General features: G+C 39.2%; 3 protein-coding genes across 5 annotated transcripts; 1 reads left to right on the forward strand and 2 right to left on the reverse strand.

Annotated features, from left to right (window-relative positions):
* Positions 1 to 157: 157 nt before the first annotated feature.
* On the reverse strand, positions 158 to 3186 carry cenpn (centromere protein N). The gene is made up of 10 exons (XM_058088543.2): positions 2848 to 3186; positions 2537 to 2582; positions 2385 to 2444; positions 2244 to 2317; positions 1999 to 2172; positions 1822 to 1923; positions 1687 to 1741; positions 1466 to 1575; positions 959 to 1082; positions 158 to 605 (listed from the first exon to the last, which is right to left on the reverse strand). Exons 1-10 carry the CDS (start codon positions 3016 to 3018, stop codon positions 484 to 486), a joined length of 1038 nt encoding a protein of 345 aa, XP_057944526.2. The 5' UTR covers positions 3019 to 3186; the 3' UTR covers positions 158 to 483.
* Positions 3187 to 3467: 281 nt separating this feature from the next.
* On the forward strand, positions 3468 to 5219 carry cmc2 (C-x(9)-C motif containing 2). 3 transcript variants are annotated; one of them, XM_078795854.1, is made up of 4 exons: positions 3468 to 3823; positions 3941 to 4232; positions 4316 to 4387; positions 4469 to 5219. In XM_078795854.1, the coding sequence occupies exons 2-4, from the start codon at positions 4152 to 4154 to the stop codon at positions 4559 to 4561; spliced, it is 246 nt and encodes an 81-aa protein (XP_078651980.1). In that variant the 5' UTR covers positions 3468 to 3823; positions 3941 to 4151; the 3' UTR covers positions 4562 to 5219. The 3 variants fall into 3 exon arrangements, with proteins under 3 accessions (XP_078651980.1, XP_057944531.2, XP_078651981.1); XM_058088548.2 differs by having other exon boundaries at positions 3469 to 3823; positions 4138 to 4232; XM_078795855.1 differs by lacking the exon at positions 3468 to 3823 and having other exon boundaries at positions 3834 to 4232.
* A 58-nt stretch (positions 5220 to 5277) lies between these two features.
* On the reverse strand, positions 5278 to 23761 carry LOC131139197 (chromodomain Y-like protein 2). The gene is made up of 7 exons (XM_078795665.1): positions 23453 to 23761; positions 16283 to 16838; positions 11936 to 12153; positions 10014 to 10186; positions 9494 to 9704; positions 9269 to 9412; positions 5278 to 9190 (listed from the first exon to the last, which is right to left on the reverse strand). Exons 1-7 carry the CDS (start codon positions 23474 to 23476, stop codon positions 9032 to 9034), a joined length of 1485 nt encoding a protein of 494 aa, XP_078651791.1. The 5' UTR covers positions 23477 to 23761; the 3' UTR covers positions 5278 to 9031.
* Between the last annotated feature and the right edge of the window lie 988 nt (positions 23762 to 24749).

The raw sequence follows: 24749 nt of genomic DNA on the forward strand, positions 1-24749 counted from the left end.
TAATTTAGGTATGAATGAGCGTGTGAATGGTTATGTGTGTATATGTGATCTGCGATTCACTGTCGATCAGTCCAGGGTGTAACCAGCCTTTCACCCGAAGTCAGCTAGGATAGGCTCCAGCTTACATGACCCTGGTGAGGATAAGTGGCACAGAAAATGAATGGATGTTCTTTATCTCCCACAAAGATATGAAATTCCTTCACTTTGAGAATTACAGTAATTAGTCGACAATCACAATTATTTACAGATTTAAAAAGCATACATTGAATTTCTTACATACAATTTGGACATGTAATAGAGTTTAATGTAATTGTTTGTCTTAAAATATATACACAAAAAAATATTCAACTATCAACATTTGACTCTACTTACCCGTGAAACACCACAAATCATGGATCATAGTGCTTACTGAGTTTTAAAAGATAACCAACAACAGTACAAAAAACCCAGGTTATATTGTAATATTCATGGTCCTGTAACAGGTTAGTTGGGTGGCTGGTCGGGTTGTGAAGAGGGTCCCTGGGCATTGTCTGTGATGACAAAATAATTTCTCCCTTTTCGGGGAATGGACGACAGCAAAAGTGTAACTGGGGTGGAAGCAATTCCTGTAAGACATTAAAATACAGAGGCTGTATTGATTCAAATGTTTTAGCTTGTAGACATACATATTTTTTGTGGAAGCGTAGAAGTTGAAGACAGCTTCAGGGGCAGGTAAAAGAAGCTTTGTGTCGAATAAAATGAAAGCAGCTATTAATGTGGGAAGAGAATCTGGAAACCAGCAGGAAAGCGCCATCTTGTGGTGAATTTTTGACATTACTTAATGAACTGTCTGAAAATAGTCAATGTTTGTTTTTTTGAGAACTGCAACAAAAAACAGCTACAGTCACACTATGTTACATTAAAAATTAAATGTATAAATACATTATTTCTGTATGTGGCAAACAAAAAGTGCTGTTACCTGAAGAAGCACAGTGCCTGAGTGACTCCAATATGTTGGTGCTTGCAAATTTGACCATACACTTGAAGGGTCTCTCTTGCTCAGTCATTGTCTTGTTGGCTGGGTCTCTGAACTTTGTCTCCAGCTGAGGACAAGCCAACAAATGCCACAATAAACATATCACAACAACAATGGCAGTTGAGGGACATATTCATTTTGCTTTGCTAACTTAGTTAGGACAGTCAGACATGACACGCATATCCGAACCTAACATGCAGTGGGACCTGATTTGTAAAAATGATTATCTCCTATTTACACTTGTGTGGCAGTTAATAGTGTTTATAAGTACGAAAAATGTGTAGCCCTTCCCGGGGGGGGGGGGGGCACGCTTCACTAATTGAGAAGCGCTGAATTATGGCAAGACTTTGACCCTGAAATTGATTTTCTGTTTCTAAACGCAAACAAATCCGAGCAAAACAAAACAGAGGTACGGTTTATTATATTTCCAAATATAAGGATTTTGAGTACCTTGTATACTACAGATTGTAGCTGTGGTAACTGGCCGCCACCAAACGCTTCACGGGCCATTTGAAGTCTGTTCACTTCAGCCTCAGCTTGTTCTCGCTCTATGTTGGGGTCTGTGAATAGAAAGTAATTAGTATATTAAAACTGCACACAAATGTGGTTATTAAGTGTGCAAATACACACAAGCAGTGGTGGAACTTCAGTTGAGATGAAAAGACACATACGTGAGACTGTGCGACTTGTACTGGTAAGGGGGCTGGGGTACTTGGTTGGAAACACCTTGACAAGAAATGCAGAAGTACATATGATGTTATGTTATTATCCACACTGTTTTAAATCATCTAATGATATGGTCTTACCTGTTCATATTGCTGCATCAACAGGTCCCGAATTGCCGTAAGTTTTGGTCCACTGAGGTGAGCATCCTTCATAGCCTGATGCCTGGTGGCTATGATTAAAGCCTTGAAGGGAGAGTGGGCTCTTTAGACAAGAAAAACAGAAACTCATACTAATGTGACACCAAAGCAATTTATCACCTGGGACAAAAGGGGCTTTTGCTTGGACGTCAGTCTGGTCACAAATACATAACATGTACAGAGGTAGTGAACAACATATGTTGGCTTTAAGTTGTTGGGCCGAGAGAAGCTGTCACCCCATGCAATGCGGATCCATACAGCGTCATCAGTGTTCTTCTTTATCTTGACAGACACCTTGAATGTTAAAGAAGACCGTATCAAACTGAGAAAACTACATACACTCAGATTTGCAAAAAAAAACATACGTTTTTTACGAGTTCACTGAGGTGGGATTTAAATTGTTCCTTGAACTGCAGGAACTCCACAGCTTGAGCATCAGCTAGAAATCACAAACATGTAAATACAATACAGTATATGGAAAATAACAATGTATATTCTTAAAATACCTTCAGGGTGCATCAGCTGGAATGCGTGCCACAAACCCTGGTTTGGATTATCAATGACATCTGAGAGAATAAAGTAACACAATGTACAATATACATTACGAGGGGCACTGAATTAAAGGTAAACAAACCATGTGAACGTAAAAATGACTTACATATCATCTCTAACTCTACGATATGTTTAATCGTCCATCCATTTTCCTGAAAGGGAGGGAGAGATGCTGTAAAGTTAAAGAGAAAGTGACCAACAACATCGCAAGCTGTGTAATCAGAATTAGCTATGCCATGTTTAACTATGTATGTAGTATTTTACAATGTACACGCACAACGTTGACAGGGAAGCCACTCATGTAATATGGCGAGCCTGATTATACTTAACTCTGCGTCAAGTTTTTAATTGGCCAACCATTTCCCTACCAAGTTGTGAAAAGGGTGAAGATAAAGTCGGAAAAATAGCGCCACGTACCTCAGAAAAGGCGAGAAGTGTGTCCGTTATCGCTAATTTCGATTGAGTAAAATCGATGGTTTGTTTTTGAGCCATTGTCATGCGACCCCACTTCTCCAACGTTGGTTTGAGAAGTTGAGCCGGTATCCGCCGAATGAGGCGACGCAACAAGTATTTCATCGGGTCTTCCATTGTTCATAAACCGATATTCGACATGCAACGCCTACGACTGGGTACCTAAAATTGACTTAAACACAATTGTTGACTCTATCAAGTGGGGATAGCTAAAACAAGAGCGTCATCTTCTCCAAACAAACCGCCTTTTCGCAGCAAACAAACGAACCAATCAAAAACGGCCAAAATATATGACTAATTTGGTTTGACGCCCCCTGTTGTATTGGAGTAGTAGTGGCTAAACCACTGCAATAATAATAAATAAAATAATAAGTTAAAAACATCATGACACAACTGAATCATGAATCAATAAAAGAAAGTAAAACAAAACAATAGTATTACACAACAGTGCCGTACAGTGTGACAGGTTACATGGTGGATTCTAAAACAAATTTTGGAGAGTCATCTTGCAACTTCCAAACGTTGTCCAAAGACCCGCCTTCCAGGAAAAGAACAAATACTATTGGTTGGTTGAGGAGGAAGTGGATGCGGGGGGTTTGGTTCGTCATGTAACTGGCTGCCCTTTAGTTACACAAAACGTCCCACAGTGTAATAGAAAGTCTATCAGTGAGTTGTATATTTCCTCAAGAGTTGGTATGACATCAACTTTCAAACTGCTTTGATTTAGGAATCTGTATCGCCGCTCGCTTTGTCAGTGAAGAGGAATTACGAATGACAAAAACACCACTGTCTTTTGAGTGAGTGTGCTAAACGCTATCTGCGGCCTAGTAGCTACTAGCTAGCTAGCTAGCTAGCTAGCTAATTTGACATTTGACTGACTAGTTCTGGACACCATCTCCGATGATCCACCTGTCTACTGCTGGTAAGAATTAACTAGTCCCGACATTTGTCTTATTATTATATATAGATTGGTTCAGGCTGAATCCGGATAGTTTTGGCTTTAAACACCTTCAGCGTCTCTGCCTTTCTGTGTGTGTAGGTAAGTAAGTGCCCACAGGAGTCCACAACATCACAATGACATCTCAAGATGGAGAGGGAGCTGGAGGATTTAGTATCCTTCAGTGGACGTGGATTTAGAGCTATTGTTAGAATTGTATTTGTTATTATATGGTGTGGGTTCAACAAAATTCAACTTAATGCTTTTGTTGTTGTGGCTTTTGTGCATTTGCACATTAGGTCCTTAACTTGACATGCACCCTGACCTGTCTCCCCACCTGCACACAGATGAGTGCAATGAGCTTATAAGCCAGCTGCGGCATTGCCACACAGAGGTATTTGTTGTCTATCATTTATATTTTGCTCACAAATGCATCATCTGTGCAAAAAAACAAACATATTTTACTTTTCCTTCCAGCATAATTTCTTGAAGTTCTTCGGAACATGCAATGACATCGATCGCGCTATGCGTCACTGCCTGCACAATGAGGTGAGAAGGTTATTGTGCAGAAATATGTACAATTGAGGCACAGGAGGCTTACTGATTCTTATTATTTGTCAAATCCCACAGCGGCTGGAAAAGCGGGAGCGCAACAAACAGCATGCACAAGCCATGAGAAAGAGGCTGAAAGAAGCATCAAAGGAGCAGGTCTCAGAGTTTTAATACAAACCTTCATCCAGGAGCGCTGCCTTGCTGCTATACTCAGATGGGACACTGAACTAAGCTCATTTCACTATTTTGACGATTCAACAATAGGGAACGTTGGTCACTGGAGAATAGCCTTAACACAATGTACGTGATTAACTATTACCTTAATTCATGGTAATAGCTGAGAGAAACATGGCCAAAGCTAGAGTATGCCACGTAAAACAACTTACTCTTGGTTTTGAGCCACTAATTAGGTACATCCATACAGCCGAATGAGACGCAATACAATGGCTATATCTAAAATTCCAGCTAAACAAAGAGTGGAATTGAAATAGTGGATGCATTTCTAACAAGGATCGAAGCTAGTAGCTGTAATGCATAGCCGAAGTTCATGTGTTCATTTCAGTGCAATACAACTGCAGATCTCTGTAATAAAAAAAGAACAATATTAAAATAAAAAGTCAGCCTTACTAACTTTGTAAAAGGTGGCATTTATTGTGGTTGGTGTGTATATTGAAGTTATGCCGCAACAGAAAATGTTACCTTGTGTGGAAACAAAAGGTTGCACACTTAAGCGGCAAACCAGATGGAAAGAGTGTATCCAGAGAATAATTGCGCTGTTACTGCACAGTGGAAATTTTGACATTTTGTTCTGTGCCATTTAATGAAATAAATATATATATATATATATATATATATATATATATATATATATATATATATATATATATATATATATATATATATATATATATATAATTTCCTTTTTTTTTTTTACATAAAGCAAAACACATGCTGACACAGGGTTTTCATGAAACAGAAGAAAACCTTGGTTTGGGGAAAAAGACAGCAATGTATTGAACCTTTAAGTCAAGAATTTCAACATATCTGTAGATTGAAACAAAATAACTCATAATAGTGTAATTAATGGAATTACACTAGCTTTTGTTCGAGGAAGTGTGCTGTTTTGGGTGGAAATTTGTTTCAGTCATCTGAAATGGCTATAAATAAATATAAGGGAAAATAAATTCTTTGTTCAAAACCTCCATGTACAATTTAAATTGCCTTCATCTTTGGAATGTTTGTCATAAAGGCAGCATTTAGTAGCATTTAGGAAATGAGTCACATCTGTAATGAACACTTAAAACCCAGACTGCACTGTTAATGTCCAGTATAAACTATGCATTTTCTAAATCTTTGTCTTCGATAATGTTCATTTAGACTGGTGAATTAAGGGTTACTTCGAGTCAGGAGCAAAGCAAAGCATACACATTTCCTCCAATAAATAAAAAAATAATCATACAACCAATATCTTAAAATGCTACTTACAATGCAGGTACAAAATATACCCAAAAATAGCAGGTCACACCTTCATTTTATGTACAGTATTTAACATGCAACACCTGTGTGCCAGTCAATATGATCTAGATTGACACTGTATGTGCACAATTGCAAAAAATTAAGTGATTTCCCTTCCCTCAAAATAGCTTCCACAGATCACCTTCATGTATAACTACTGTATATATTTTTGGTAAAACAAAATAGAAGTTCCCCTCCAGTCACTGACAATTACAGTCGCAACTGTTTCGCTACTTGCCAATTAATACACGACAAGATCATCATGATTGTAAATACATTTTACACAGAAATCATTACTTGAAAGTGGAATCGTGCATACGTTTCCCCCGCAAAGTCTGAATGGAGGCGCTCATGTTTGTTGAAGACGTTTCAACTTTAATCTTCAGTTATACCTTTTTAATTGTGGAGTCTTCCTATTTATGCTGTTGAAGGTCGTTTTGTTATCTGGTGGCAAATGTGTTGCACCACCTCCATATTGTATGCTTATAACAATGTCCTGACATCTCCCCCCAAAGATTGTCTTATTCCACAGGAAGAGTGGTATGTGAAGCAAAAGGCTTCATTCAACCTTTGCGGGCTACCATGACCCGAATGACTGAGAATCTACACAGAAATATTACATGTTTCCCACACACAGATGGGCTGGAATCCATTGCAAAATTCTTCCACATGTATGACGCAAGCTTTCGCATCACAGTTCCAGTGTTTATCATTCATATCTCTGATAGAGAAATGTACAAGCAAGTAGAAATCAACTGAAATTGCCACATCTGTTTGAAAGTGAAAATAAAATAGAATGTTGTCCAATACGGGCAAAAGTAAAGGGACAGATTTCAATTACAACTCCCTTGGCAGCTTTAATAGCTTACACTCTTCTGGCAGGACTTTCTACAAGTGTGAGTTTGTTGTTGTTGTTTTTTTAACAGGGCTTGCTGGCTCACCATTGCTGTTCTCGTTCATCCCCAAAGGTGTTTCATTAATTAAAGTGCCACCCCAAGCATGAAATTATGGACCTTGTTTTGTGAATTGGGAACAATAAATGGCTTTCCCTGAACTGTTCTCACAAAATGTCCAAAGTGTCTCGACGAAAAATACGATTCGGGAGGAACCAATTCATTGAGTGCAGTGTCCCTCACTTTTGCCCACACAGAGTAGTCGCTGGTCATGAAAAATGAGATGATAATATTGAAGATGTTACTGAAAAACAAGAGGTAGGTTTACTAATATTTCTACGACTACACTTCCTCAAATGACTGAACAGTGACAATGTGCCGTATTGAACTCAATACAAGAGGTAAAGTCTGAAAAAGACTAGTCAACTTACATTTGGGATGTATAGATTTGTTTTTTGTCTTAAAAATAATTTTCTAAAAACGGGTGTTGGAAAAGAGGGGTCATCTTATATTCAGGTCAAAACGGTAATTATAAAAAAAAAAAAACAGGGTTAGGGAACCTATGGCTCTGAAGCCACTTGTAGCTCTTTTGATGACTGCATCTGGTTCTTAACACCATAAAATGTATTTGTCATTTTTTTACAGACATTTTAAAGTAAAACTATAGAAATCACACTTAAAAATTGTGTTCACAAGCCAAAACTTTCTTCTGCATTTTAATCCATCCATCCATTTTCTAGCGCAATGCAGGAGGCCAGAGCCAAAGCCAGCTGTCTTCCCATATTTTCCAGGTCAGACACCAAAACTTGATTATTATTAGATAATGCGCTGGGGTCTTCCCTCCTTTAATCAAATAGTCAGCTTGCTAATTCTGCAGAGCCAACCCTTCTGATGAAAAGGGTGGCTTAAAGAAAGAAAGATACAGAGTAGGGTGTCAACCCATGCAGCACCAGAAGTCGCATTAGTGGTATGAAGTCATATATTTATTATTGGTTGGCTTCGGTATAACATTATTAAAAATAATAAATTCAGAGACTTATTTTCTTAAAGTGTTGGTCTTGATTAGAAATACGCACATTTGGTTGTATTTGGTGTTAAACATGATATGGCTCTCACAGAAATACATTTAAAAATATGTGGCTTTCATGGCTTTTTTAGCCGAAAAGGTTCCGAAAAGTGTTTCACTGTGCCAATAGGAACTCAAGTTCAACTATTTGAGAAACAATGCTGTAGTGACTGAAACTATAAAACATTCCTGTATTTGTATTTTTTTATCAATATGCTCACCAATATGTAATGGCTTCTTCTTTGAAATGATTGTTTTAAATCACTTTTGTATTATGCCCATCCATGCATCCATCCATTTTCTATGCCACTTATCCTCACCATGATCGCAACAAACAATCACTCACATTCATACCTATTGACAATTTGGAGTCGCCAATTAACCGAACATGCATGTTTTTGGAATGTGGGAGGAAGTACTGGATTACCCGGACAAAACCCATGCATGCACGAGGAGAACATGCAAACCGCACACAGAGATGTCCCAACGGAGAATCGAACTCTGTCTGCCCTGTTTACTGTGTGTAAATGATTGCTGTGAAAAATAATAATACATTCAAATTTGGGGAAGTCTGAAAAAAAGCCATGTCCTCATGCAAACTTTGGTTTTCACTTCATGTCAACACAGCAGGCAACTCTGGCTGGATTTACACTACATGGTGGTCCCAAGCGACAATTCAAATCTGCAAAAGGGACCCTGTCAGTGAGAGGCTAGTGTCACTGAAACACTTGATTGATTGATTGATATTGTTTAGTGTCTAGCCAAACAACAAATTAGGAAAGGAAAGGGAACGGACACCTGCAGTGTTAATCCAGCCTTAAATAAACATCTGAAACACAGATATCAACCTTTGGACGCAAATAAATATATATTCCTATATATTATCATTACTTTGTCGTGTGCTAATCAAACATCAGTTGATTTCCTGCATCCTGATTAATTTTTCACACGTATGTACAGAAACCCACTGTATCGTCCTACAGAGCCCTGTTTGATGTTCATAAGAACTAATGCACATTTGGTCCCCTTTTGAAAAGAGAATCAAAAACTGGATGATCCAGTTTAGAAAAAAGGGCTTTTAAAAGTCTGATCAAGAAGAACACTCAATCCCATGCTTCTTCTGTGCTGATGGATGGAAACAAAGGCCAACATTTAAACTGTTTGTGGTCACTTCTCATAAGGTTTGTTATGCAGGTAGCTGTATAGCGCCTCCAATCCTTTGGTGGAACACCACAGCTGCTTCAGCATCTGACACTCCTTCTCGTTCACTTCCTCCAGAACACGCAGTAGAATTCTCCTCACCAAGCATTTGGATTCCTCTAGAACCTTGTTGCACAAGGAAAGGAGAGTTTTTGATTCTATTTAAGAGAACAGGAAATCTGGTTTGTCTGGTTTGGGACGCACCATGGCATTGCATGATGCCATCTCCTTGACGCGCAGCATCACTTCCTGGTTAAATGTGGTCGGCCAGAAAACCTGTGACACCAGACCACGACTGCATGCTTCTTGCGCTGTGAGCTTTCTGCTGCAGAACAGCATCTCATTGGCCTACCATGGGGACCATACACAATTCAATTTTAAGAGAGATTTAAACCAAAAATTGACCAAAAATATATTGTTTCAACTCACCATAGCTACACCCAGGATCTGGGGGAAAGTGTAAGAGGAGCAACCACAAGGAGTGAGGTGGAGGGCTGCACATGGAGTTTGGAACCAGGCTCGTTCACTGGCCCATACCACATCACATAAGGGCAGGATGGAAGCCCCCAAGCCCAGGGCAGGTCCATTGATTGCCACTACAATGGGCTTTTTGAAGCGTATGAAGGCCAACACAAAGTCCCTGGAGGAAGAACAGACCAGGAAGTTCTTGATTTATGGATTAACAGTCCCATCTTCACCGATAGGACATGAGCTTTGGGTGATGACAGATAGAAGCAGATCAAAAACATATGTCCACATTGACTCTTATGCCTTTCCAACGTTACTTGGTCATGTTGAAGAGTCTGAAATGTGTTTATTTTTTGCAAGTAAGCGGTTCTTTGTATAGCATTATAGAGTGTGCATACAGGGAGCGTCTTACCTGCGTGCAGCCGTATTCAAAGCACAAGTGGCAAAGAGTGGCGTGAATGCGAGAGAGCTGTCAACTTACCTTACGGCATCTGCAATGCGACTACTTTCTTTCCTGCGGTCAGTCGACAGACGGCCTATCAGGTAGGACGGATCCAGACCACTGCAGAAGACTGTCCCCACAGAGCTGAGCAGTAACAGTTTACTGTCATCGGCCGCCGCATTTCCCAGAGCCCGACATACCTCTTTCATGATCTAAAAAGAAGACAACAAGTGTGTTATAACCATTAAATTCTACGTTGGCTTGAGAAATACGTAACCATTTTGAGAATAAATAGTGATCATACAGCTGCCATCTTGGTATTTGGCTATTATCTGTTCCCGGTTTTACCATAACTTCACACACTTTGGAGGTATTCTGTCCAGGTGAAGCAAAATCCTGCTCAAATAAAGCCAAAAGTTACTTCCAATCTGTGCCACAGAGAAGACCACAGACAAGTGAAATGAATGTGTAGTGAGATACAGAGAAACATTACATTTGTGTGAAAGACAGAAGTGAACACTCTGGCAAGTCCAAGCTACATCTTCTTAATCTAAGACCACTGCAGAGCCAGTTACCTAACAAAGCTTTGAGAAAATGACAAAACCTAATTTTATTTCTTCATAATGGGAATGCATGTTTTTAAACAACCACAGTTTATCCCTCGAGACAAAATCTGCATTTGCACGTGCATTGTGAAAATGCATTTCACATGTATTTCCATATGTAAATGCAAGCACAATTAAGAGTGTAGTTGCTAAAACATTGGGGGGAACATTTTAATCTAGCCATCAACCATCTGACAAAACATGTTCTAAATTTGTCAAATTAGAAGAAAGAGAAGAACCTTAACTGGTGATATAGTACATGAAATGAAATGTATGAGATCAGTTCACAGCTGGTTGAACTAGTACTATTTTTACTTTTTTAATAAGATGATACTTCAGAGCTTTTAAAGCTAAAATTAAGGTTATCAGCCAACTCTTTAGTACTTTTAATCCCAAAGACTGAAAGCTAGAAATTATTCATAGGTTTTAGTGAGGGATACAGAGACTCTATCATTACCGATGGAGAGCTGTGTTGCATGGTGTAGTAACCATTGCTTACAGCTCAGTGTCAGTGCAAACTGAAATAGTAGACAACAGGAGGCTCCCTATCTTTCAACCATTGGATGGAAAAGTGTCAATGACAACTCAAACCTTCGTACATTCATTGTTGGTCACAAGGTTGGAAACTGTTTTTCTCGTTTTGCCTTGTACATGGATTTAACAGAGTATTCAATACTCTAAACACTGTAATAATACAATACATAATTACTGTATTATCCGCCACTGGGAAATGAGGTACCAATTACAGGCTGGTAGAAATCTGGTAATTCAATCAAAATGCTCAGGAAAATATACTCAGAAATTAAATGTTTGAATTAAATATTGTGTCAAATAAAGAGCTTGTTTGCAGTTTAAATATTTAAAATTATTCCAGATATAATAGAAACAACTGCAACCAATGCGTTATGCCGTGACATGGGATTAGTAGCCACCATGTACAGAATATCATATGTATTCCATCTGTACGTAGTGAGCGAGAGCAATGGTAATCCGTCCCTGTGTTGGGTCATAGGTTCTCCAAGTCGTAGGAGCAAGCTGCATAATTCCTCTCACTGCAGCATTTACTGCAATCACAACAGATGGTATCATGCCGGATCACATGTAGCCCTACCTCACTGGAGAAACCATACTTGGCAGGAGGCAGTTTGGACCAAGCCATTCCAAAGCTATTCTTCTATTATTATAACCACAAAGACTCATTTTACATTACATTGTACTTCTTTCCCATTAACTGCCGTTATCCAGAAAAACAGGATATGATAGTATCCTTAAAACAATAAGACATCATGTAATTGCAAAAACACAAGTTAAAACAGGAACAGCTATCTTTATTGTGTGTGTTTGTGTCAATCCCACCTCTGGTGTCAAAGCGTTGTTGTCCGTTGTTTGGCTAGAAAGAAGGACATGCGTGAAGCCATCCTCCTTCCGGACAACGATGTCCCGGAATCGACAGTTGCTCTCGTTCTGTCGCACGTTGTACCTGAGCCGCTTGTCAAACACGTAGCACTTCTCCTCTGCCAGCTTGCGTTTTATTGAGCTGTGCAGATGCATCTTGCTGTTGGCCAGAGGGGAGCCTGACACAGTAGCAGGACGGCAAAACAGGTCAAGTCAGTCTTACTCAGTCATAAAGAATATTCACTTTAATGTCATGTGATGTGATTCAATTACTGACGCACAGCATACAAACCTTTTGGGATGACTTCATTTTAAAGGCCCCATATGATGTAAAGGTACAGCGCAGTAATAACTAGTTACAGACCCAACTGCATTAAGACAAGTCATCTGAAGAGGTAGTAACATCTGATACCTTCTGAAGGTCTTTCAATCGAAACGTTCCAGGCCTTTCCAAAGGGTAGGAACCTCAGGGAAGACCATGAACACAGCGGAGGAATTATATTAGCTCATGGTGTTTGTGAACGCCTCAGGGTCCCCTCAGAGGAGCGGCTGTATGTTGCCTGGGAGAGGGGACGCCTGGGTTACGCTAGCCTGTTTTCACCATGACCCACTTCCACCGAACAAGGCAGAAAAGCGCCTGAAGGGTTTTCAAGGAAAATACTTTTGCCTGAAACTTGGACTTACTTGAGAAACAATTTAACGTTTCATTAAGTGTTGATTTTTCCCCCCTATCACTGCTAAGATGACGACTCTACTCTGTTTCCTTGCCTCAAGCAAACAAATTACTGTAAGTGGTGCGTACAGTGTGAAAACCATTCAAATTTAGATGTTTCTGTACAATTTGAAGTTGAAAAGGCAGATGTTCTAGTTCCATCGGGAAACCTTCATTTCTCTTACTAAAGTACACTCTACATGTCTCCTCCAGCCTAGATTCATTCCCGCCGTGGGCCAAATTATAATTTCATTCTTCAAAAGTCTGCTGCAGTCTGGTGTTTAATCAACCTAAATTCTCCTGTGTCTACTCGCCCCAAATTTAAGATACTGGTATGTGCCTTCCCAGTGGGATATCAGACTCTACCTCACTACAGTATGTCCAATGAACAGTGGATGAGGGGAAAAGAACAGAACTTCAACACATCATACTTACACACATCATACAGTTTTCCTTAGCTGTGGAGACGTAAGACAAAGGGCTTAGCGTTAACTATACACCAGTTAACTATGGATGTCCTGTGATTAATCACCATTAAATATTTTAATCCATTGACAGCCCTACTTGAAAGTATTTAGGACTTCATCTCGATTTTATTTCCAGTCTACAGTATGTTGCTTTCCTAGACATTCACAATCCATATTTATAATTCATGTGTACAATCAGAGACACTCGAGTCACAGCAGCAGGATAATGATGGAGGTGAGAGAACTAAGTGAGGTTAGCGGAGGAGTCTTTGCAGGATTAAGAGATTAGCATTAATTTCTAGCTGCCAGAATGTTGGCCATCATCTTTCAATTGTAGATGCATATACAGTATATTCTTAAACATGGTTGATTTCTTGGATATATTCCCTTTCAAACACAGTCGGATGTGCTTGAATGATGAAACAAGGGTGATACTGTTATTTAGTGTACTACCTGGAGGCATTTATTTACTCAACTGCAGCAGGGACTAACCAGGTGTCTTATTAGGTGGGTAAGGTGTTCATTAGCTAATATATTATGATGCTTCATTAATATCATATACATTATATCAAAAATAACATATTAAGGGTATGCAGAAACTTGGCAAACCTATGTAGGTTAGGCAGAGGCAACCTGGGTGGCACTAATCTGAAAATGCAAAGCTTTCTGAACATCAAAATGGATGATGCAAGCACAGAGACAAGTGGGAGGAGAATTAGTTTCCAACACAAGTTTCAGCCGCAAAGACGAGGTATTTCAATTCATCGAGAGTTTAAGTGATTTGGTATTTGCTACTGTTGGTTAGCAACAAAGCCAGCCATGAAGTGGTGATAAACTGTCAATATTGGCAGCAGCTCCTCAACCGAACGTCAGGTCACATCTTGTGTAGAACACATTATGCTTTTTTTACTGTGAAGCTACTAGATGCTGGACAAACAAAATGGGATAAATACTGCAATATGTAATGTAAGTTACAGAAAAAGTGCCATATTGATTTTAAACATGTTCCCTCAAAAAAGTCATTAAAAATCACGACCGATAGTCAACAACAATAACACGTTCCCCTACCTTCATCAAGTAAGACAGGTTAGTCTCAATAAATAAAAAAATAGAATCCAATTAAATATTGCTGGCAATGATAATACACTTTGGAAAGCTGTAAGAACAAATTAAAGGGCAAAGTGTGAAACTCTGGACTAACACAATCAGTAAAATAAACTGGGCTCATTCAGCACATCTCGATTGAGATTATTATTTTACTACATGGAAATGAGCTGCGTGTGAGTCTTATGATGTCAGATTAGACGTATAAAGGGAAGATGTCTTAATCATCCGTCCCAGTGCTTTACAATCACTCCAAATTGTATATTTACATCTGTTGGCGATACTTGAAATTAATTCCAGCCCGCTGACATACTTGGCTAGCAAGCTTGTTGTTGTGTGGAGCACGACATCATAACTTGTGCGCCCATATAATTATTGGCAGAAAAAACTATCTAATCTAATTTTCTGCCAGTATCGCCCCAAAATATCAGACAACAAATATTATTGGACATGGTAGAGAAAACCTTTCCCACATTGTGAGAACAGCAGAGTTCTTCTCATATCGACATCAATGATATGAAGACTTTCTGTAAATTATGTGTACATACAGCACCTATTTTTGAGTAGGGATGGATTTCTGACAGTATATATAAATGATTAACTGGGACAGTGTGGGATCTGGACTGTGACCTGGAAGTCACATTGAAAGGTGTTATCAGCTTCTGTAGCAAATAGCCACGGTTGAAGCTTTATTATCTATCAGCACAGCTCACTATTAAAGAACAGTGTGCATGTAAGCTCATCCAGGGACAGAGGTCCCTGCTATGTTGGCAGATGTATTAATATTGTGACAGAGCCGAGAACAGAAAAACATTTCATTAACAAGTTCCCTGTTGTACCACTGCCTAATTAATGAGACATGGATGAGTGTGTAGACTATATAACATTTTATTAATGTGCCTTGCTTCATGAAAGATGGCTATTAAAACACAACACATAATTTACGTGTAAAACCGACATATACCAATAAATGCTTTTCAATGGCAATCACAAAAGCCGATCGCCTGTGGCTAGTACTATGGCGAGAGATCACCACATGCAGTGTAAAGTCTTGCCCTTTCTCATGTCTTGCACGACGTCCTCTTCCCACTTTCATTCACAGCGCGCAGGCGTACCAAAACAAAAACAATCATGTCTGACGTGTGGAACTTAACTGCAAACACGTGCCACAAAAACTATTTTGCGAAATAGCATGTTGAAAAGCTTTGATTTAATACAGCAATGGAGGAACCAACACTATAGGGTGAGTTTGTGGCTATCATCCATTAAACGCCAGCTAACGCGGCCATGTGGATAACACTCACCCGTATGTGCATTACAGTCAGAAGGGTAAGCAAAAAAAACAGAAAAATAATTGCATTCATTAGACCATATGACCAGCCCTTCCTAGCGGTGGAAGACGTCAGGCTCACCGTGAAGATCTGAAGGTGTTCGCTGTGAAAAATAACACTGAAATAATGTATATAACCTGTGTTAGATATGTGCGTAAATGCTTAAATATATATATGTATTTTTTAATCATTTCTGTCACTTCTTCCAGCTCACCAGAGGCAGAGCGGGGGGAGGCAGAGCAAGTCATGTTAGATCCGGACCTTCCTTCGTGGGACTTCGGCTTCCCAACAATGCATTCTCTGATACATGTTCCACTTCTCCGTTAATTTCTGTTATTATATATTTATTTATATTATGCCTGCTTGTTGTGGAAAAGGATTTTGCTGGAACACTCAAGGAGACGGAGTAAACTTGTTCACATTTCTATAAGACACATTCCGCTTTTGCAAACCTCGTGGAACAGATACCCCGCAAATGGAAATTAAAAACTCCAAAACCCACAAGACGTTCATCCATGAAAAAGCATGGCAAGGTGGCAGTAGTTAATCTGCATAAAGCATTCTTCAGCTAATATGCTCCATGACTGCTAAGATTAACTCACTTAGAAATCTTAGATTATTGTAAACTGCTTGCTTAGTCTCTGCCATATGCAGCATAAAAGTTGTAATTTTTCATGTTCCAATAAATTCTTACCTAACTCAGTAGTGTCTATTTCTCCCAGGTCTCCATCCACTCTGTCTGAAGATGTTCTGTGTGACCTTGAAGCTGTCCTGTACATGTGCGGCTCCACATCTCCATTTTGAAGTCCATTATGAGGCTCCCTCAGTGGGGCCACAAAGCGAGGGGCTCCTAGTGGAGGAGTCTTAAGGGTCATGGCTTTGCTCATTTTGTCCCACAAAGCATCCCTACCAGGCCCTTCGGCAACCTTCCTCTGCTTGTGAACGACAGCTGATCCTCCACTTGCGGTCCCTAAAACAGTTCCCACTTTTCCACTTTTCTTCTTTCGCACTTCAACCCGAGCTCTGGAGTTTTCTGTGGCCACCGGGTGACCGTTCACTGTACTTCTGGTAATTTTGGGCTGTTTGTGTGGATGTAGCCGCAAGCTGTTGAAGTGATCAATGAACTCCTCACAGTGCAGTAGGTGGTGCTCGGGCTCCCATGTGTCTTCTTTACTTCCATAGCCCTTCCAACGGATCAGGTACTCCCACTTACCCTTCTTGTTGCGCCTCTTGTCTACAATACGCTCCACCTGAAAGCAAGAGATATTGGGAGACAGCATTATAAACTCTATTTCTTATGATTAAAGATATTTTAAAGCTATAGAGAGACCATAGAGACACATTTTGTGACCTTCCTGTCGTGTTCTGGTCAAATATGACCACTAGGGCTGTCAAAGTATTTAAATGTTCAATCAGATTAATTACAGTTTTAATGTTGATTAATCACGATTAATCACCATGGGTAACTGTGTCTGAAATATGCCAATTTTACAGTATTTAAGAAAGATAGATGAAAATAATAGATGAAAGATAAATGCCAGGACAGGATAATACATATTCGTGTGTATTCACAGGTCAATGTGAATCATTCATTCATTCATTTTCTCCCACTTATTCTCACGAAGGTCGCGGGCATGCTGGAGCCTATCCCAGCTGTCTTACATATAGACAGTTAATGTATATATAGACAGTTAATATATAAGCAACCATTCACTCCACACTCACATTCATACCTATGGACAATTTGGAGTTGCCAATTGACCTAGCAATTTTTTGGAATGTGGGAGGAAAAATCATAACACTACCTGAAATTATAAAATATGGACATAAATTTCACTATGCTAATTACATGTTCTTGCCCAATCTGAATCAATCCAGCTAAAAGATACCACACAAGTGTAAAAATGTACTTGTCTAACATTAGTCTCTTTAATAGTACCAGAACATTTGAATCACACTTTAATCAACTATTATGAGCAAAGGGGGGTTGCGTTCAAAGACAACATGTAATTTAAGGTATTTTCCAGCATCCTTCAATGTGGCAATTTGTACATCAGAATTAAGAGTTAAGAGTGAGTGATAAGAATATATATATTTTGTGATGTTCTGAGTGTCCCTGAATGCATCTCGCATTCCTGTAATGAGAAAGAGGAAGTGTCGTTCCCAAGATGAATGCACTGGAGATATGTGTGTGATACATACAGTATATAGTGTTGATATTGTACTGCTGCTGATGTGTTCAGGTCAGAATGAAGTTCATAAAAGAGCGTCAGACTCTGTGGGACTGTTTGGGGACTCTCTACTGTGATTCCGTCTGCCGTCATAACAGAGGTGCGCATGCATTAATTACACAAAAAAATGTAATGTAATTAATTAAATATATTAGTTCTCGCCGTTTATGTGTTATTTTTGACAGTCCTACTTAAAACACTCCTAAATATTTTGTTACACCCTTTGCCTCAAGGCTTTATCATATTTATCATCCACACTGTGCACTTGAACATATAAAAGTGATGATCACAGCTCTCATTGAATTTTTAATGGTTTAGTTACACTTGTGGTGTTTCCTAGTCCAAAGTCACAAAGTCACACATCTCTTTTCCGCACTAATCCTCCCATGTGAACCACGTTTGTGATGAAACACAACTTTATGAAACACAGCTCTCATTGAATTTTTAGTGGTTTAGTTACACTTGTGGTGTTTCCTAGTCCAAAGTCACAAAGTCACACATCTCTTTTCCGCACTAATCCTCCCATGTGAACCACGTTTGTGATGAAACACAACTTTATGAAACAATGTATCACAACTTCACACAGACTGGATAGGTGTTTGGACCCGACCAATTAATGCATCATATCTTCACACAGAACTCCAAAATACAGCTTGATGTTTGCCTTGCACTCCTTTTTACTCTGTGCACAATGAGTAGGCAATTGACCAAGGTCATCTACCAGAGAACTTCTCTGGTAGTTCTCAACTTCAGAGAAGCTGAAGTTGAGGTTGAGGAAGCTGAGGATGATCCAGCCTTGTCTCCCTATATGCATATGGTAAAGCTTCTATGTAGTCATTACGTTATCCCCTCCAACACAGGATTTATCTTTTTATAGGTTCAATTGTTTTATTTGTTGGTTTAAACATGCAATTGTCTGCTAAAACCGTAGGGGTGGTGAGCGACCACAGCTGTCGTTGACCCTGAGCGTCTTTCGTCGTGAACCAACAATGGCAATTAAAGAGAGACAGGGAGATTTTTTCAGTTACTTGAGCTGGGACTAATTGGTTATTATTATTATTTGTAGTTAAAGTTTTCTTATTATGTCAAATCAGTGTAATTTAATTGTTGCAAATCACTTTTTTTCATTATACTCTATTTTATATGTCCTTCATGTGTTCTGTGTACAGTGACTAGAGCCCAATTTATGAGTATACAGTCAGTTTCTTGTTCATTTTAATGCCTGGTACAACTAAAGGTACAGTTGTTTGGACGAATAGACAACAAAAACAGCTCAGAAGAGTTAAAATTTGGAAGGACAATGTTACATTTATTTATGCAAGAATATACGTGATTTTGGTTATGATCAAGAAAACAGAACGGAACGCAACAGAACCTTTATCATATTTAGATCGCTATGAATTTTAAAAGCGCTCCATTATCATTTTCTCATTTAGCAACTGTTTTTTGTATGACTTTTAATACCTGCTATTGTTGAACGGATTTTCGAAAACAAAATTTTCTTTATTTTTCTCAAGCTGCTGTTCCTCCCCTTTCACCTTTGGCGTCCCCACTTTTTTACTCACTTAAAACCTGCTGCCTTGTATGATGTTAAGTTGAGCCTTTCATGTCATCAGAATGAGAAGCAGGAAAGTTTGGCAAATTACAGTCACCACTGGTGGCTTTTAAAATGAAAGCGGTCTGCTGATGCATCGTGTGGTCGTCCGACCACTGGTTGTCTCTCCTCCATGCTTGCAGTTCAAAGCTCCTTTAATTGCCGTTAGCCTGTCAAATCTAAATCTCTAGGTCGGCTTTCATTGTAGGCGATACACTACCACTATTGCAACCGAGAACACGTGATGACAAAAAATAGGAGTTGATTTCCTTTCTCTACAATCTCAGATACAACAAATACTTTTGACAGTTACAGAATTTATGTCACTCTCTTGATGGCATCTAGATATAGACACGCCACAGAACAATGATAATTATCCATGTTACAGATGTAGCCAGACAAAGACACCAGTTTCCAATGTTTGTACTGAGGATATAACCTCATATCACATAATTATTATATTACTGTCATAAAACAGTGCATTTAATGTGTAAACTTGAATTGGAATGTTCACGTCTGTTGGCAGAAAAAGGTTACATTACCTAACAAATTTAGAGAAGAGCATTAATTTTGTAATCTACTGATGACTGATCAGTCCAAAAGCTATCCAGGACATTCCTCATAAAGCTTCATGCCACCACTCACTGGATCATCACGCTTAAAACTATCCTCACAACTCTCTGGTCTAACATTAACTGAAAATGAATACGGAGCGCAATATTTAATCAACATTAAACTAAACATGCCAAAATATGGAATACAGACCTTTTCACACATGCACCGCAAACCTGACCTTACCTCTGCATTGACTGTAGGAGCTGTAAGTGAGAACACAAATGTCAGAATCAATCAGAACTGAATCCATCACACCCAATGTAATATAGGCTTGATATCCCGCCAGCTCACGCACACAAAGTCTGATTGAGCGCATCTGTGAATAAAGCAGGCCATTTTCTGGAGAATTCACAGCAAGTGAATCTGACCATTGGTGATGTTATTCTGCAACGGGCCCAAAGCGAGAGCGACACAAAAAACCCAGAGGTAAAGAAGACAGCTCATTTACAAAAGACGTGGATTTTGTGTATTGAGTTGGTTATCACTTACATATTATCCCATACTGGTTCCATATACTGTATATATAATCCCGTGTTTATTGCGGTTAATCCCATATATTCACATTTACCTAATATAATTTAAGGAATTTAAGCCATCTTGTGTGTACTGCAATAAATGTGTTCTGGACATGTGGACAAATAAGTGGATTACGGCCGCAACAGTTAGCCCATGTTATTATGATGATTATTATGTTGTTACCGTGTCTGTTGTGCGGTGATTCAAATCTGCAATAAAAGCCTGTTGTTACGGCGATGAAGTTTGATGCTTGTGTGCCTCACCGACCATTCCAGTAAAAAAAAAAAAAACAGCAAAAATTGGAGTGTTGAAATTGAAATCTGCGTGATTTTAACACTCTCTGATTTAAATTGGTGTATGGTGTTGATTTTAGGTGTATCTCTGTATTTGGTGTTACTTTAACTCTGGAGAGAGTTTGTTTAAAATCTTAGCCCCACGCTGGGCATCTTTTCAATTGGAGTTGCGGTGAGAGCTAAACATTTCCTCCTCGTTTACAGTGATACAAATCAGTTATTGACAGAACTAACATGAGTATATGTATCCAATGCACCTACACAGAAGTTTCGGAAGTGTTTTAAATCATCAAAATATGGCAAAATACTGCAACAATTATATGTTATCATCAGTGTACGTATTAATGTATGTATGATCCCAGCATGTACTGTATATCAAATGATGCAAAGTTGTTAGAGGGTTTTTTCTTCATAGTCGAAATATGTGTGTCCCAATGACTTGCATTGTTAGCAAGCTCATATTAACTAATTTTCTCGTGTTATAATGCACAGGTCAATTGGCGACTGTGTAGCTTTCTTGAGCAATGGTCTTAAACTTTTGATGAACAGGCTATTTCAGTTTAATTGATGTTTTCAATAAATTACAGTTGTCAGACTCCCCTTTCTTGTTTTTGCATATTGTAACTCTACTTAAAACCTCATTAAGATCCAAATGTGAAAAAGGTAAATTTTAGCTTTTTTTCGACTGGTCTTAAGGTTTTGATCAGATCTGTAGATAATTGGGAGTTTTTTTTTTTTAAGAGTTGCTCGTGTGATTTTCAACAAAATTAATGCCCCTTCGTGCTCATGCAGAATTGACTGCACTGCAGCTGTGAAAAACCAAATGTGAAACTATTTGTGACTCATGTGATCCGGTGCCTTTTTTTTCCTGATGCATCAGGATGTGTGTCACTGCTACGGCCAGATAAACGTTATCTAGTTGAACATTCAAACTGGATCTAGAAGTTTGTTCTTAACACGCGTGGCATGTTTAACCAGTGTCATTTAAACAATAGTAGCTTGTTGTTGTGCATCTTGCTTCGTCACCACCATGACCACAAACATGTGACATAATGCTCATAACACCCACCAATGACAGGCATAGAAATATGTCTAAATACTGGGTAGGATGAACTCACAAATGTTTTTGAATTCCTGAAATGAGAAGCAGTCAGAAAGAGGAGGTATACCTGTGTGTCCACAAATGCAGAACCTATTCGTGCTAAGAAAGAAGTGTAGAGGTACTGTATGTAGAAGGACAATACTTTACCAGTGACTTAAGTAATTTTATCATATATCAATAGGAGTATATTATATTGCAGAGTAAATATGAATTAAATTAAAAGGAAAATTAAAGTATTGACCAAGTCAGAGCTTTTCTTCCTGTCACTCATTCAAGATTGTGTGGAAAGGAACAAGAGAAGCACAGAAGAGTGTAGAGTCGTATACCATGTGGTTGGCACGACATGTGCTGCTTTAAAAGTGATTAAAAAAATGAATGACAATATTTCAAAGTTATATTGATATGGTGCTGATTTTTTTAAGATGTCGTTGATCAATGAAGTGAGTCATCAGTTGGGCAGCTAGAAATATGATTAATAAATTATGATTTCACAAATACAATTTGTTTTTTTTAATTGTTCCTTTTGGTTCCCCCCCCCCCCAGAAACAAGACGAAAGGTTGTCTTAAATGCAAGGTCATTGTCGTAAATGATTTTATATTCTGCTGTTATTACTATCTTACATTTCATAATGAGCATCTAAAATATACTATTAAAGAGTGCTGTTGAGAGTGGAGCAGCAATAGCACTTCCTACACATTTTCTCTTGCATATTTTTCATTTCTGCATACTCTCGTATAATTTCACTCACTGGTCTGTGTCTTTTTTCTAGTAGTTCACTAGAATTCACGTCATCTGAACCACACCAGTGTTCACTCGCCAATGGACGGTGTCAGTCTGCTTGGTTCATCACAAAACAAACCATACATGCCGAGCAAACGCACCAGAGTTCGTTTTAACCAAACCAAACATGACAAGTGTGAACACGTCTTTATATCATCAAGGGTACAAAAGCATTACATTTGAGGGTAACACCTCCACAGACAAACCCCCAAAGCTCCAGTGATGCACTTTTTCTGCCTTAAGAATGCTAAGGGTCTTGAACCAGCGCTACTTGCTTACACAACCCGATAAAAATAAACATGTAGAGCTCGGTGACCAACAGCCTGCGAACACGGCTCGTTACGGCGGTGATGAGGAGCTCATTCCTGGCATGTGTGCGCACCTCCGCGACCATCCTCCCTTCAGCAGCCATTCAGCATGTCCGCTGTCACTTTACCACCACTTTCAACTCGGTGACTCCCTGAGCACTTCTAGCCGTCAAATCCACCTCACTTGTCCGCCGTAACCACCAGGAAAAAGGCCAAAGTGTGTCAGGAGCGACGTAAAGTCGAGCAAAGCTCGCAGAGGCTTAGTTTGGTCTCTTTAAAGGGCTCAGGACGCCGCTTCTTCTTTTTTTTTACACATACACACACATACGCACACACATACTACTCGACGCCCTCCCCTTTACTTCCTAATTCCAATATTCGGCAAAATGACAGCGAATATGGCGTGGACGCGGCCCCAGCCTACCTCGTATAGGTCTCCCGAAGCCATAGCGAGGTACTGACTCCGTTCGTGTCTGCCCTGTGGGCTTTTTAGGTGGCTGGTTGGACGGGAATTAGCGAGCAAGCCTTGTTATTGCGAGCGATGGGCAGCAGTAGACCAGCAGACAGTGTCAATCGAGCCCGGCGCGCTGCGATGGATCGTTCGAGCTGTAGAAACAAACAAGCACCGGGCGGTGCTGTTTACTCAGTCTAACAACACCGAAAATGAGTTGATATACAAGGCGAGGGTGGCCGATGATCGTGCACCTCCTCCTCCTCCTCCCTTAGTGGAGGGACAGAGTGGTGTCTTGTGACGAAGCTGAGACACGTGCAGATCCTCTCCACCTGTTCACTAGACCTGATTTCAAAAGAACATGCATTCTCAGTTACATCCTTAGCAGCACTAATTGAATATTCAGGATTATGCTTTCACCTTTACAAATCAGAAAAAAACATTATATAGAACAGCTGATTTATTCCATTTGACACTTTGAATCATCCCTTTGTACCCTTCTATGATTGTGATTGTACTTTGCAGTGGTGTTCAATGCCATTGCATCATGCAGAGTTTCCAATATGGTGACACCTCAGGTAAGCAGTGTACTTAAATATTTTATAGTGCAAATCTAAACAAATGTTAACATAAAGTAAACTGTTTACTACAAAAAAGGAAGCGGTGTTACGGTTTTACAAGTCTCGAACCAAGTGGAACTTAGTGTGCTTGTACTTGGCTGTGTACAGTGTTCGAGCCAATTTTTTTCATTGGGACAATAGTAATAATAATAATAGTAATACATTTTATTTGTATAGCGCTTTTCAAAATACTCAAAGACGCTTTAGAGAAAAAATGGAGTTGAATAAAAGCAAGTACACAGAGTAAAAGATACATTAAAATACAACATTCATTTGTTTATACACAGCTAAAACATGGGTAAAAGCGGGACACAGCAGTCAGGTATAAAAAGTTATACATTAAAAACAGATTTAAAGAGGTGGGTTTTTAGTTGTTTTTTTAAACTGGGAAGGTTGGGGCAAGCACGGAGCGAATGGGGCAATGTACGGCAAAATTACAGTTCTAAAAATCTACTGATGTATAATATTTAAAAAAAAAAACATACTTAAATTATATTAATTTTTTGGCCGTTGTATTGAGTTGTGGACTCCTATACAGCAGCTAAACACGATAACCAACAGAAAGCGTTCTAGTTCCTCCAGAATCTGCACCTATTCAGCTGTAGTTCTTTGGATTTTGTGGGTCTCGTGAAAACAGTCTGTTTTAATGT

This window comes from Doryrhamphus excisus, linkage group LG13, assembly GCF_037039965.1.
Source record: "Doryrhamphus excisus strain RoL-2023G ecotype Guam linkage group LG13, RoL_Dexc_Guam_v1.1, whole genome shotgun sequence".
In the NCBI taxonomy this organism is placed as follows: domain Eukaryota; kingdom Metazoa; phylum Chordata; class Actinopteri; order Syngnathiformes; family Syngnathidae; genus Doryrhamphus; species Doryrhamphus excisus.

What these genes read in the sequence shown, in the direction of transcription:
- cmc2 (XM_078795854.1), top strand. Translation starts at nt 4,152, where the DNA reads ATGCACCCTGACCTGTCTCCCCACCTGCACACAGATGAGTGCAATGAG. An exon ending in TGCGGCATTGCCACACAGAG is followed by an intron (nt 4,233 to 4,315) that starts GTATTTGTTGTC and finishes TTTTCCTTCCAG; the next exon opens with CATAATTTCTTGAAGTTCTT. An exon ending in GTCACTGCCTGCACAATGAG is followed by an intron (nt 4,388 to 4,468) that starts GTGAGAAGGTTA and finishes CAAATCCCACAG; the next exon opens with CGGCTGGAAAAGCGGGAGCG.
- LOC131139197 (XM_078795665.1), bottom strand. Translation starts at nt 23,476, where the DNA reads ATGGCTTCGGGAGACCTATACGAG. An exon ending in CGCATTGCAGATGCCGTAAG is followed by an intron (nt 9,705 to 10,013) that starts GTAAGTTGACAG and finishes TTCTTCCTCCAG; the next exon opens with GGACTTTGTGTTGGCCTTCA. An exon ending in TGGCATCATGCAATGCCATG is followed by an intron (nt 9,191 to 9,268) that starts GTGCGTCCCAAA and finishes TTGTGCAACAAG; the next exon opens with GTTCTAGAGGAATCCAAATG.
- cenpn (XM_058088543.2), bottom strand. Translation starts at nt 3,018, where the DNA reads ATGGAAGACCCGATGAAATACTTGTTGCGTCGCCTCATTCGGCGGATA. An exon ending in CCAGCTGATGCACCCTGAAG is followed by an intron (nt 2,318 to 2,384) that starts GTATTTTAAGAA and finishes TGTGATTTCTAG; the next exon opens with CTGATGCTCAAGCTGTGGAG. An exon ending in TACAAGTCGCACAGTCTCAC is followed by an intron (nt 1,576 to 1,686) that starts GTATGTGTCTTT and finishes TTCTATTCACAG; the next exon opens with ACCCCAACATAGAGCGAGAA.